Raw genomic sequence first — 13,572 nt, 5'->3', positions numbered from 1 at the left:
ATCATGAATGCTCACTTGGGCAAGATCACCAGATAACAAAGCTACACAGTGAGTCATAAAAGCTGTTACTTGTTTAAAGAGTAAAGTTTCCCTCCAAGTAACACAGCATCCTGACTTGGTAATATCCCACCTTTCCTTTTCTTCCACTAGGTCAAAAATCTGATCTCCCTCCCTCACAGCACTGGGGGTGTACCTATACTACACGGACTGCAGAGGTTCAACAAGGCAGCTCGCCACCAACTTCGAGGGCAATTAGACCTTGCCAGCAATACTCACATCCCTTCAACGAACAAAACACAAAGGTTGCCTATGATCTAGGTAAAGAATATTTGTGTAGCTACTCCTTTGTATACTATTCACTACCTGAAATGTACAGAAGCCAATTTCCACACAGGTCACACCGCAGACTTGGAACCCGCTAAATAAGTTAGCTCACAGAGCAAAAGGAAGCAACATTATATTGGTTTCAAACTATGCTGTTTTATCCCCCTACAAACCTAGTTATTTTACTCCAAACATGATGAAGCAAAAACAAGGTCTTTTGAAATGATCTCAGGGAGTATGTGTGTGGTGGTGGGATTGAAATAAATGTATGATGGGATAAAATCAGCTGGGGACACATTTGGACAAAAGCCTTCTAATGGCAACCTTTGTTGTTTCTGTAACCATTCGCTTACATTAGCGTCTGTGCAGCTGCGACTCATATGGTTTCACTTGAATGAAAATATTAAGGCAAGAAACCACCCGCTTATTTTGTTTTCATTCAACTTTACTGTAATTATTTTGTAAACTGCGTGCACAACAATGCACTAAACATCTGGAGAAGCAGGTAATTAACATGTCATACCAAATTAACGCATTTAATACTAAGCCCATGCATGCGATCATAATTATAGCTGTTTTCTTCTAAATGATGATACTGTAGCTTAATGTTTGATACAGTGTACAAGTAGTGATTTTCTGTGTATTCAGTACAAAAAAGGGCAGCCATAACTTGCCATGGTTCAACTAATGCAGATCTCACACAACTCAAGTTTCACAAAGTGCACACAACAATGTTTCCCTCTATCATTACTACACGCAGGATTACAAAAAGCTCCAGTAAATTTCTATGAAAGTGTTCCCATTTACTTTCAAGTAGTTATACTAATGATTACAATTAGTCTATTAATTGAAAAACATTTTCTGAAATGTACTGTACAGCCTGCCTCTCCTTCTAAAATGGACTCATTTGGTTAATTTATGGGCAAAGTACTACTCATTTGCATACCGCAACAGTATATTTAAATCAACTTTCAGGGGCAACAATCAGGTATTCTATTTGCAATTAAAATAAAAGTGCCCCGGTCATTTCTTTTCTTGAACGTGTAAAAATACATTAGCACATAAATCTTTTTGCACTCTACGAACCAGTCTATGAAAATGCCATACCTATTGTAGTGTTGCACACCTTACCTGGTATACATTGATGCAACTTGTACTTGAATCAGAGTGTACGAAACTCATGGCACAATGGGAAAAGTAAGAAGTCTCACAACACCAGGTTAAAGTCCAACAGGTTTATTTGGAATCATGAGCTTTCGGAGCTCACGATGGGAAAACACGGCTATATAAGGCTTTTTAGTCTATGTACACCAAAGGGCTGGTAACCATGTGAAACTCCTCAGACAGACAGTGTGCTTAATGCTGACTGTGTGTAACTGTATTGAAACACCTCAAGAATGCAACATGATCAATGTATAGTTTAAAAAGAATTGTGCTCACTGTAACAAAAATATTGAAATGTTTGTAATGTTCTCATTATTGATCTGAAGCACCTCATAGTACATCTTGATCTCTGGATGAATATCATTGCACTTTCCTGCTATGACAATTTGAAATGTTTTGTAATGTTTCTCTCAGGTACTTCATGAATAAAATATATATTTTTGCAAAACAAAATTGGAAACTTATCCAATTAAAATTTAATTGGGAAAATTAAAAACACATGACATGAAAATGCGACAATCCTATTATGAAACCACTGAAATCCACATTAACTCTGCAACCTCCACAGTAAAGCTCTTGCACTCTGTCTGACCCTGCTGCGTGAGCCACCCCCCTCTTCCATCCACCATCTTTTGCAGAGTCTTCAGCTGTCACAACACCCCCACTCTAGAATTTTTTTCTCAAAACTCTCCAAATCTGCTAATTCCCCTTAATTTCCAATGGCTCCTGAAAACCTCCCCCTTCAATTTCACCTTTAGTTTTGCCCCCTTCTCACAATTCCCTAAGTATCCAAATTTTCCCCTCAGTCTTGTGAAAAGTCTTGAAATGAAGTTAAACGTGCTACATGTGTAATTGTACATTGTCGTGCTGTGGATTTAAGCTTTCTTTGATCAGCTATGGCCAACATCGCAGCAATGTGGTGACATATTTACGTGCTGTCCCTATGAGCAATTAAGTCTGGCTGAAGACAACCCACTATAACGCATTGAATTGAAACCACGTCAAAGTTTTGCTGGTGACTTATGGTTACCCAAATGTTAAATATACTATGGACTGTGGGAGCATTACAACTCAACACAATACTATCCTCAACTAGCACGAAAGATTTTCTATGCCCTAACCTTCCATCAGAGTTGAGGATCTGAACGAAAGGTAAGCACTTCCTCACTGGGTATCAAAGAATTTTGAACGGGAGCAGGAAAAATATATGAAGATTTTTACACAGTTCACAGTATTTGGTGTTTCAGGACAGCAGTGGAAAAACTACAAAACCACCAAATGAGAAACTGCTCAGAACTGAGAACAGGCACTAAACAATAAGAAGAAGAAAAACTACTTTAAAAAGAGGAAGTCTCAACCCTTAAATGGAATAAACAGAGAGCCTATTTTTTAAGGAACTAAACACTTATTAACCAGCATACAAATTATGGTTCATAATTTCTCAGGGATGTTTGAAAACCTTGGAAATTTCAAGTACATACATACATCTTCAGGGCCCAAGTATTAACCAGTATATACGTGTTAACAATTTAGTTTTTAAAAAATATTTTGTAAAAACCACGCGGCTGGAATTAATGGAGGTGACAGGGATCTCGCCCACCAGTTAGGGAGCCAGCTGGAGCCCCACTTAACAGATCTTGCCAGTGGGGGAAAAATTAACGGGATCCATGGCCACAGGTGAGTGATGGCAGGAGGGAGGGTCAGCAATACTCTCAGAAGGCTCTCAGTGTACCCATTCCCCCCCATACCAACTCCCAATGCTGATCACTCAATGCCATTGAATGAGGGACACCACTCCTACCGGAAGCTGGCAATGGAACCCCAACAGGATTTGGTTGTTGTGCTCCTTGCCAGTGGGTTAATACCAACAGTGACAGGACGGGATCCTTAAATGGGTTTTAATTGCCCAGGTAAGGAACTCAATTGACCCGGAGGTGGGAATACAGGAGGTCTCCAACTGTTAACCTCTCATTTCACCAAACCTGCCATGGAGCCAGGCATTATTTTCCATCTTAGGAACCACTGAACAAAAAGACACTGACGGAGCTTCTTTTGTACAGCCCGTAAAATCCACCATTTCATGACCTCTGATTTGGGAAAGGTGGAAAATTCTAGAATTGGTCAAGCTACCCTGTAGAATTCGCAGGACATTTTCATGGGCAATTCCCCTGGGATATTTGATTCACTATCTTTTCATAAAACCATCCAAAAGCAAGTATTTGATTTAGCTTGGCTTTGAATGAGTTTGTCTAGATGCAAATGAATTACTCCAGACTCCGCAAACTGTTTTTGTTGAAAAACTTCAGCATCACTGGGCTCGATTCTGCCATCCCGAATCGCACGTTTTTGATGCGTTGGGATGGGAGGTGTGCATGTTGGCCATTTCGCGGGATTCATGCACACTCTCCCAATGCATGTTCATCTCTCACAGCAGGAGAGCAGGCCCAGTCAGGACCATAATGGAAACCAGCGGGAAGACAAGGCAAGTGATTTTAATCTATTTTTCATGTAATTTAAATGCTATTATCAGGCCTGGGATAGAATTCTCCAGATCCAATAGCATTTCGCACCCCACCAGGAGTATTTCACTTCGTTGGGGTTTAAGAGTAGCTCCCCACATTCGGGGAAGCAGCAGGAGACCCCAATGGACTGAACAGAGGGGGCAATCAATGGTTCCCCCTCCTCAGGGGTTGGATGGCAGACGGCTGATGTCCCCTGGGCATGGGCACCTTGGTAGTACCAGCCTGTGACCTCTCACACTGTCCAAAAGACAATGTGCCCATGCCCAGGGGCACTTTAGCACTGCCCAATGGGCATCAGGCAATGCCAAGGCAGCAGGGACTAGAGGGCAATCGGTGGGGGTGGAAAGTCCTGCTGCCACTCTGCATGGGGTCAACTGGAGCTGGAGGGAGGCCAGCGATCGGACCAATGCCTGCTAGCATGGGTCTCCAGGAGAAGTAATTGAATGGGGAGGGGATTAGGAAGCATCAGGTAGGTTTCATGGAAATAGTAAATTTGTGAAAATAGCAATGGGGGTGGGGATCAGAGATAGTAGTGAAATTGCAAACTGACAAGGGATCAGGACAAACAGTGGGAGACAAGGGGGGGGTAGAAGTAGATGGGGGAGGCTATTTTGGCTGAGATAACAAGGCATAATAATGCTCAGCTGATTTCTTGCATTGTATTAATCTTGTACAATATTGAGCCTGGATTCGGACTGTCATTTTGTGGGTATAGTTCAGGTAGGCGACAGAGCCTTTAGATGCAAGTGCAGCAAAAAGTGCTGAAGGCAAAAAGGATTCATCCATATTGGCATGTCTCAGTTAGCTCCAAGGATTCTACGTGGAATAACTTTGGACAATCTCAATTATGTTTTAGTGGGCTTGACACACAAATAAATTGTTCCTAATTTGACACAAAATTGATGATCTCGCCCACAGAGGCCACATGCTGACTGATGCAATTAGAGAGGCTCTTTCCTAGCTAGGGCTGAGGCATTTGTTGGAGCTGAAGAGGTGCTTTACTCTGGATATAATTGTGTTAGGAGAGCATCCATCGCAGAAATAGAAAATGCTACATTTTAACATCCCAGCCGGTTTGAACATGAATATTCACACATTAAAATATTCCAAAGTTAACACTGTTAATACATTTAAAAGATCTGTGTAATTCATTGGTTGAAAACAGAAGCAGTTCCAAAATTTAAAAAAAATCATTTACAGATAGTATTAATGGCATGTATGTATATTGTAATCAAGAAGCCTCCAAAAGACAATAACCTTTGCTTGACATACCTTGAACTCCTTGAAGAAGCAGATCAACCCCATTTCTGTAGAAATTGAAGGCACCTTCATAATCTTGTTCTGCCTCCTGCTGCAGAGCCAGCTTTATCTGCTCTCCTGCCTTTGCCAAGTAGTCACCTCCTCTCCCTGTTTTAAGTTTCAGACTTCCAATTGGTTGTGACCACAAGCCTTTGCTTCCTTCCGCTCCATCTTTGCTCCTCTCCTGACGAGGAAAGGAGGCTGATCTCGTAGGTTCAGGGGAGGAACTAAGTCTTGTATATCGGCTTGGGGAACTTCTATTTGATGCCATTCCATCATCACATTCAGTAAGAGAATCCTCGTCCACCGTCAGTGACAGCAGGTCACTATCACTGGATAAACCTGGTTGGTCGTGTTCTACGGCAAATGAGGGAATGGGAAAAGTTTCAGTAAATACGTTTGTGGAATGAAGTACGTTATTTTAAATATATTTCATATTTTAAACATATTTCATGTGGGAATTGACCCACATTAGCTTTAACAGGAACAGATTTAACTAAGATTTAAAGACCTAGAACTCGAATGGTGATTATAATTCAAATCCAATTCATCTGAATAAATTCATTGGGCATATTTTTCAAGAGGCTCCTCATGAGTGGAACAGTACACCTCAGAGGGAAGAAACAAAGTTACTCCTTTCAATTTTCTGGTGACATCAGCCACAAAGAACTTCTAGAGTGGCATGTTACAGTCCCGTCACAGCAGCGGTGGGGCTGGAAAATATGGTGAGCCATCCCAAGTCCACTGGCTTCAGCAGGATGGAAGATCTTGACAACAGGACGGGCTGTAAAATTCCACCCCTAATGTTGAATAGTAAAATAGGTAACCATGGATTTTGCACGCTAAAATGATTATAACCTAAAGAACATCTGCTGTCTTTGCCCAAAGTTAACAACTTAACGCACCACTCCCAAATGTGTTACAACCTGGGCACTCAATTTGAGACAGTAACCATGTTATGGATATGCTGGCGTTGGACAGGGGTGGGCACAATAAGAAGTCTCATAACATCAGGTTAACGTCCATTTGGGTTAATTTGAAATCACGAGCTTTCGGAGTGCTGCTTCTTCATTGGGTGACTCAGCACTCCGAAAGCTCGTGATTCCAAATAAACTTGTTGGACATTAACCTGGTGTTGTGAGACTTCTTACTAAATTTGAAAAGAGGGCAAAGCTCTCAGCTATCCCAATACAATATGTCTGCCACACATTTATTGCCCCTAGTTTCCAATGATGTTACATCTCAATGAGAAATGAGGTCTGGAAACATGTATTTAAACCAAACATTTTATTTTATACTTTCTTGCATGCATCAAATATTAAGTATCTACAATTTTTTTTCTAAATAGAAGTCCTGTTCATAACACCCCGGTGTGTGAAACATTTACTCCTTGTAATACATCTAGATTTGTCACCGCTAGCGCATTATACATATTTCACCCAGCTCCACTGCCAAAGTTTGGTGCCTGTCCTCCACAGCTCTATCCCACTAAAATTCAGAAGATCAGGACTCTGGCCCAGCACTCCCTCATGTGTCATTTAGCAATCTCTGCCTTTACTCTTCTTTATGCCACCACCTGTCCCAAACAAAGCTGCCTCCCTCCAATGACCAGCCCGATCTACCTCCATCTGTCCACATTTTATTCCCCAACACAACAACTGCTTCCGCACCAAATTCTTGACCGCCACTCAGTAACAGTCTGTGTACGGTCAACAGGTATACTCGGAGTGGACTGATCATTCTAAGTCAATTAAAAAAAAACTAAAGAATTTAGTAAGAAGCATAGCTTCAAATGTTACGCAGGTCTGCAGGGGACAGGAAAGCTGGTTAATATCCTGAACTTTGCTGATGTGAGTGTTTAGCAACAAGTTGCTTGCCAACTTCCCGCTTCTACCTAAACTCTCACTCAAACCCTAGGAATCTCACTCTCAGTCTTGAGACCATACAACCTTAATCCACAGTTCCTCCACACAACATCAGTCCCTATTTGTTAAACCCTAGCACCATCCAAGCTAGAATTAAATCCCAGTCCCTCTTGCAAAATTTCACATAGCTTTCAATCCTCAAAATTCCCAGCAAGTCCTTTGAAGCTCCAAAGTGCCAATTCTAACAAGCTCATAGCCACCTCTTTTGTTCCTGAACCCAGCCAATCGCCAGTGCATCTGCTGATCTTCCCTCACATCTTTGTCTTTTACTTGTTAGGTAAAGAAATAACTAAATCAACATGAAAGGAAAAAGACAATTCCAATACCACTGAGTTATATTTTTAGTGGAAAAATGCACACAAATAGAGAATTGAGAAAGGCAAATTTTATGGTCACGCCACGTAAGAATTTTACTCTCAAAAGCACAGTTGTAAGCTTAAAAGTGCTCCATGAAAGAACTGATACACCTCAATGTTTCAGACGAGCCTGCTCTGCCTGTTGTCTGGAGCAGTGAGTGAAACAGGTGAAAGGGATGAAGGATGGAAACATGGGCAGAATCTTACTGCTGACTGATCAATGCATTAACACTCTTGTTGATGACTGGTCGACTTTAGAGAATGCATGATAGCATGTTTCCTGAGCAAGGGTATGTCACGGAGGAGAAGACCACTGTTTTAGGGGAATACTTGGTTGTCAAATCTCCATGGCCTCCCGGAAACAACTTATATGTCAGTCCATGATGGGTGGGATGTTTAGAGTTGTATCACCGATGTGTTTGTTATTAAGTTGAGCGTGTGTGACAATAGCTAACTTGTCCCATTCACCGTGTTTGAAGCAGACTTGATGTTCCTGGGCTTGAGTATTTAGGCTGTGGTCTGTTTCCACAAAGTAGATGAGTCTGCAATCACACAAACTTTTCAGGCTGGGGCAGGTGACATCTGTGACATGTCCCAGTTTGTTATTCCCTGCAGTATAAAGGGAGGTGGCTGACACTCGGGGATCGGGGAGTACATTCACTCTGACCAAAGAGAAGCAAGTGAAGCAGGTAAGCGGTTTCAGCACAGTGAGTTTCCGTGGGCATACAGTGCCATCAAATATAGCCATGTGGCTTTGCCTGCACATTTAAACTTAAATTTACTGTTAAAATAAAAACTGTTAAGAATTGTTTTCGAAAACTATTAAAACTCATTTTATATTCAAATAAAATGATGGCTCAACACTACACACTGCACAACTGTAGTTCCAGCCACATTCCAGTTCAGTCTATGCTGAACTAGTCATTTGATGCCAGAATGATAATGGAGATGATTCAGTTCAGGAGCTCGCTATTACAGTGAGGGAATAAAATGCAAGGGTTCCCACTCCACCAGTGACTGTTGCTTGAAAGCATTCATACATAGAATGAGGGCAGAATAGAGTTTAGATGTGGTACCCAAATAACCATAAGCCATAAGAGCAGATGTAGGCCAGTTGGCTCATTGAGTCTACTCAGCCATTCAATGACATCATGACTGACCCTCAGCCCCACTTTACTCCCTTAAACCCATAAGCCTCGATTCACTTATTGATTAAAAACCTATCTTTCTCAGCCTTGAACATTATTAACAACCCAGCCTCTATAGCTCTCTGCAGTAAAGAATTCCACAGATACACTACCCTCAGAAGAAATTCCTCCTCATCTCTGCCTTAAATGGGTGGCCCCCTTATTCTGAGATTATGCCCTCTGATTCTAGACTCTTCGACAAGGGAATGAACATCTAAACATCAACCCTGTAAAGCCGCCTGAGAATCCTATATGTCTCAATAAGGTCTGTTCTCATTCTTCTCATCACCAATGAATAAGGCCAAACCTACTCAACCTCTCCTCATGAGAAAAGCCCTCCATGCCTGAGATCAACATAGTGAACCTTCTCTGGACTGCCTCCAGTATCAGCTTATCTTTTCATAAGGGGACTAAAACTGTTCATAGTATTTCAGTTGTGGTCAAACTAGTGCCTCATATAGTTTTAGCAAGACTTCCCTATTTTTATACTCCATTCCCTTTGAAATAAAGGCCAACATTCCACTTGCCTATCCTATTACCTGCTGAACTTGCATGCTAGCTTTTTGTGATTTATGCACAAGAACTCCCAAATCCCTCCTGCAGCAGCTTTCTGCAGTCAAAGAACAAAGAAAATTACAACAGAGGAACAGGCCCTTCAGCCTTCCAAGCCTGCACTGACCATGCTGCCCGACTTAAGTAAAACCCCCTACTTCTTGGGGGACCATATCCCTTTGTTCTCATTCTATTCATGTATTTGTCAAGACACCCCTTAAAAGTCACTACCGTATCTGCTTCCACTACCTCCCCCAGCAACGAGTTCCAGGCATTCACCACCCTTTGTGTAAAAAATCTGCCTCGTACATCTCCTTTAAACCTTGCCACTCACACCTTAAACCTGTGCCCCCTAGTAATTAACTCTTCCACCCAGGGAAAAAGCTTCTGACTATCCACTCTGTCTATGTCTCTCGTAATCTTGCAGGCTTCTATCAGGTTGCCCCTCAACCTCCATCGTTCCAATGAGAACAAACCAAATTTCTCCAAATTCGTCTCATAGCTAATGCCCTCCATACCAGGCAACATCCTGGTAAATCTTTTTGGTACCCTCTCCAAAGCCACCACATCTTTCTGATAGAATGGCGACCAGAATTGAACACTATATTCCAAGTGTATCCTAACTAAGGTTCTATAAAGCTGCAACATGACTTGCCAATTTTTAAATTCAATGGCCAATGAAGGCAAGCGTGCCATATGCCTTCTTGACTACCTTCTCTACCTGCATTGCCACTTTCAGTGACCTGTGTACCTGTACACCCAGATCCCTTTGCCTATCAACACTCTTACGGGTTTTGCCATTTACTATGTATTTCCTATCTGTATTAAACCTTCTAAAATGCATTACCTCACATTTGTCCAGATTAAACTCCATCTGCCATCTCTCCGCCCAAGTCTCCAACTGATCTATATCCTGCTGTATCCCCTGATGGTCCTCATCGCTATCTGCAAATCCACCAACCTCTGTATCGTCCACAAACTTACTAATCAAACAAGTTACATTTTCCTCCAAATCATTTATATATATTACAAACAGCAAAGGTCTTAGCACTGAACACTGAGGAATGCCACTTGTCATAGAGGTCTTTCTCCATTCAAATAATATTCAGCTCCTTTATTCTTTCTACCAAAGTGCATAACATTTTCCTATATTATATTCCATCTGCCAAGTTTTTGCCCACTCACTTAACCTATCTATCTAAATCCTTCAATAGACTGTGTTGTCCTCACCATTGCCTTCCCAACTACTTTTCTGTCATCTGCAAACTTGGCAACTGTACATTCTCTTCCCTCGTCCAAATCATTAATATATATATTGTAAATAATTGTGGCCCAGCACTGATCCCCGTGGCCCTTCACTAGTTACAGGTTGCCATCCTGAAAATGTCCCTCTTATCCCAACTCTTAGTCTTCTATCAGTTAGCCAATCCTCTATCCGTGCTCGTATACACCATGGGCTCTTTAGTAGCCTTTTGTGCGGTACTTCTCAGAAGCTTTTTGGAAATCCTCCACAGTTGAAAGTCTGGCAGCATTCAATGTTACGGTTACACATAGAGGATAGTCAAGTGGATATAGTGAATAATGCAAATTTGGACTGTACATTTTTGGGTGCAATATCTAATATAAGTAATAATTTTTCATAAATTTGGCAAATTTGATAAAACACAAGTAAAATCAGTCTATTCACAGCCTCCTTTGTATGTCTAAGAAAGAGGCTGTCTACAGTGCGGTTTCTGCAGGAGCAAAGCAGAAAGCTTTCGGTTTTTGTTCAAGTGCTTCCTTATGGTTCATTTATGCCCATTCTCGCCGAATTCAAAAGTGATGTCTTTCCAGCACACAGGGCATTTGGTGAAAAATTAAACAAACATTAACACCCTCGCCTTGAATACCTTTCAAGAAAAAAAACAGTCATCCAGGGAACGGATGTCAGGTTTTGGAATCCTCATCCAGGAAACAAACATTATCTCTTATATGTCGATAATGTTTGGATGGTTCATCCAATAGTGTTCTGCGCTGCCCTCAGGCAAAGTTTAATTGCCCCACTGCATCCAAACTTATTTCATGTAGTTCACATATATGTTGAAAATTAAGTAATTAGTGTGCAAAAATGGTCATATTACAAAGGCTGTAATTTCATTACTAACACTATAAACTTCCCACATGGGTTCAAAAGTTCATAGGTCATTATAACATTAGTGCTGCCAACCATACATATCATACTAGAGGATATCTTGAAAAATGCCATTCAGTAAATAGGAAATTATTATATATAAATGGCCATTTATGAACCAAAAACAATTGAATGTGGCCTTACGGTGCAACTAAATTACATGTTTGTGGATCTAAGTTATATTACTGACTGCCCTTTACTTTGAGCTCAGTTTAAAAGAAATTCTGCACATACATGCTCAGACATCATATGGACTGTTCTGATAAGCCTTCACAATGTTAACGGTCTGTCACACTAACGTTCATTCAAAAAAATACTGTTAAGTATGGTGGCCTTTTGAATTAACTTCCATTCGTGCAACTGGCTCCCAGTGCAGCATATTTTGGCGTGGAATCTATACATTTAATATTGGCGAGTTATCAGAAGTCATGCAAGGAGATTTTGTTTTAACACTAGTCACACTCTCCTGCTGAAAAATTAAATACATTAATTTTTAATCTTGCATGGGCTTCAGGAATATTCATCATCACTCGTCCTCCAATTCACAGCCACCAAAATAAATTTAAGGTTCAAACTCAAAATCATTATTGTAATCGAATCCATATCTGCAGCTCAGCAACAAATTCACGTTGAACACTGCTGAGTCCCTCTGCAAATGCCACAATTCAGGCCTTCTCCTCAAACCTTTTCCTGAACTGCTTTCTTGAACCTTAGCCAACACTATCCCCAGGCTCAGAGTTCAAACCCCCTTCACCTTAGGGGTTGCTTCCTTGCGATGGGAGTTCTCGTCTTTTGACCCACTCATCCCTTTCCTCCTGCAGTTCTCTTCCAATCGCTTGCACTCTCGGTTGGCTCAGAGACGCCTTTCCTTCAACCACCAGAAAAAATGACCCACTCTTCTATGGTATACAAATCAATCTTAAACTGTAACAGCACAAAATGATGGGGTCCAATGGGGGTCAGCAACGCCAAACGACAATTGGCAATTGAGTCATAGTCGTGGGGCAGGATTTTCCGGCCATGCTTGCCCCAAGACTGGAAAATCCTGCCCAAGATTAACAGATCTTTGCATGGTACACACCCCTGTGGTGGGCGAGGTGGGAAAATTCCACCCTTAGAAACATACAGCACAGAAAAGGCTCTTCAGCCCATTAAGTCTGCACTGACAATAACTACCAGTAAAGTTGCTCTAATCCCATTTTCCTGCACTTGTCCCATATCCTTGAATGTTATGATGTTTCAAGTGCTCATTCAAATATTTTTTAAAGGTTGTAAGGTTTCCGACCTCCACTATCTTCCTAGGCAGTGCATTCCAAACTCCCACCACCCTCTGAATCACCTGTCCATTCCCCTAAAATTATGCCCCCTTGTAATTGACTCCTCAACCAAAAAGAACAGCTGCTTTCAATTCACCCTGCCGAGACCCCTCATTATCTTATACAACTCAATCATGCCGCCCCGAGCTTTCTCTGCTCTAGAGAAAACAATCCAAGCCCATCCAGCCTCTCCTTATAGTTCAAAAGCTTTACCACCGGCAACATCCTGGTGAGCTCCTGCGTATCCCATCTAGTGCAATCACACTCTTCCTATAGTGAGGCGACCAGAACTGCACACAGTACTCCAGCTATGGCCTAACCAACGTTCAGTATGGCTGCAACATTACCTCCTTGCTCTTATACTCTATGCAATGACTGATAAGAAGGCACTTAACCACCCTATTCACTTCTCTGCTGCCATCAGGGACCTGTGAATAAGTAGCCCAAGATCCATTTGTTCCTCTGACCTTCCTAGTATTCTGCCATGCATTAGATACTCCCTTGCCTTGTTACTTCTTCCAAGTGAAAATGCTCGCACTTATCAAGGTTAAATTCTATCTGCCACTGCTTTGCTCATCTGACCAACCCATCTGTCTTCCTAACCTTCTTCACTATTAACCACCTTACTAACCTGGCATTATCTGCAAACGTGTTTATCATTCCCCCCACGGCATCACCTACATCATTTATGTATATAACAACAAAAAATACTTTGTTATAACAATACTTTGCATATAACAACAATAATGGACTTGTT

The 13,572-nt window shown here is 41.5% G+C and overlaps 1 protein-coding gene across 1 annotated transcript in view; it reads right to left on the bottom strand.

Moving 5' to 3' along the window:
* rps6kc1 (ribosomal protein S6 kinase polypeptide 1) overlaps positions 1-13,572 on the bottom strand; it is a 154,151-nt gene that overhangs the window by 87,973 nt on the left and 52,606 nt on the right. Inside the window, exon 7 of the mRNA XM_080200515.1 lies at positions 5,283-5,666. Coding sequence (XP_080056641.1) covers positions 5,283-5,666 — 384 coding nt within the window. The remainder of the gene's footprint in view (positions 1-5,282; positions 5,667-13,572) is intronic.

The sequence above is a fragment of the Carcharhinus amblyrhynchos genome, chromosome 12 (assembly GCF_965287045.1).
Source record: "Carcharhinus amblyrhynchos chromosome 12, sCarAmb.v2.hapA, whole genome shotgun sequence".
Classification (NCBI taxonomy): Eukaryota; Metazoa; Chordata; class Chondrichthyes; order Carcharhiniformes; family Carcharhinidae; genus Carcharhinus; species Carcharhinus amblyrhynchos.
This window is presented reverse-complemented; position numbering and strand designations above follow the sequence as displayed.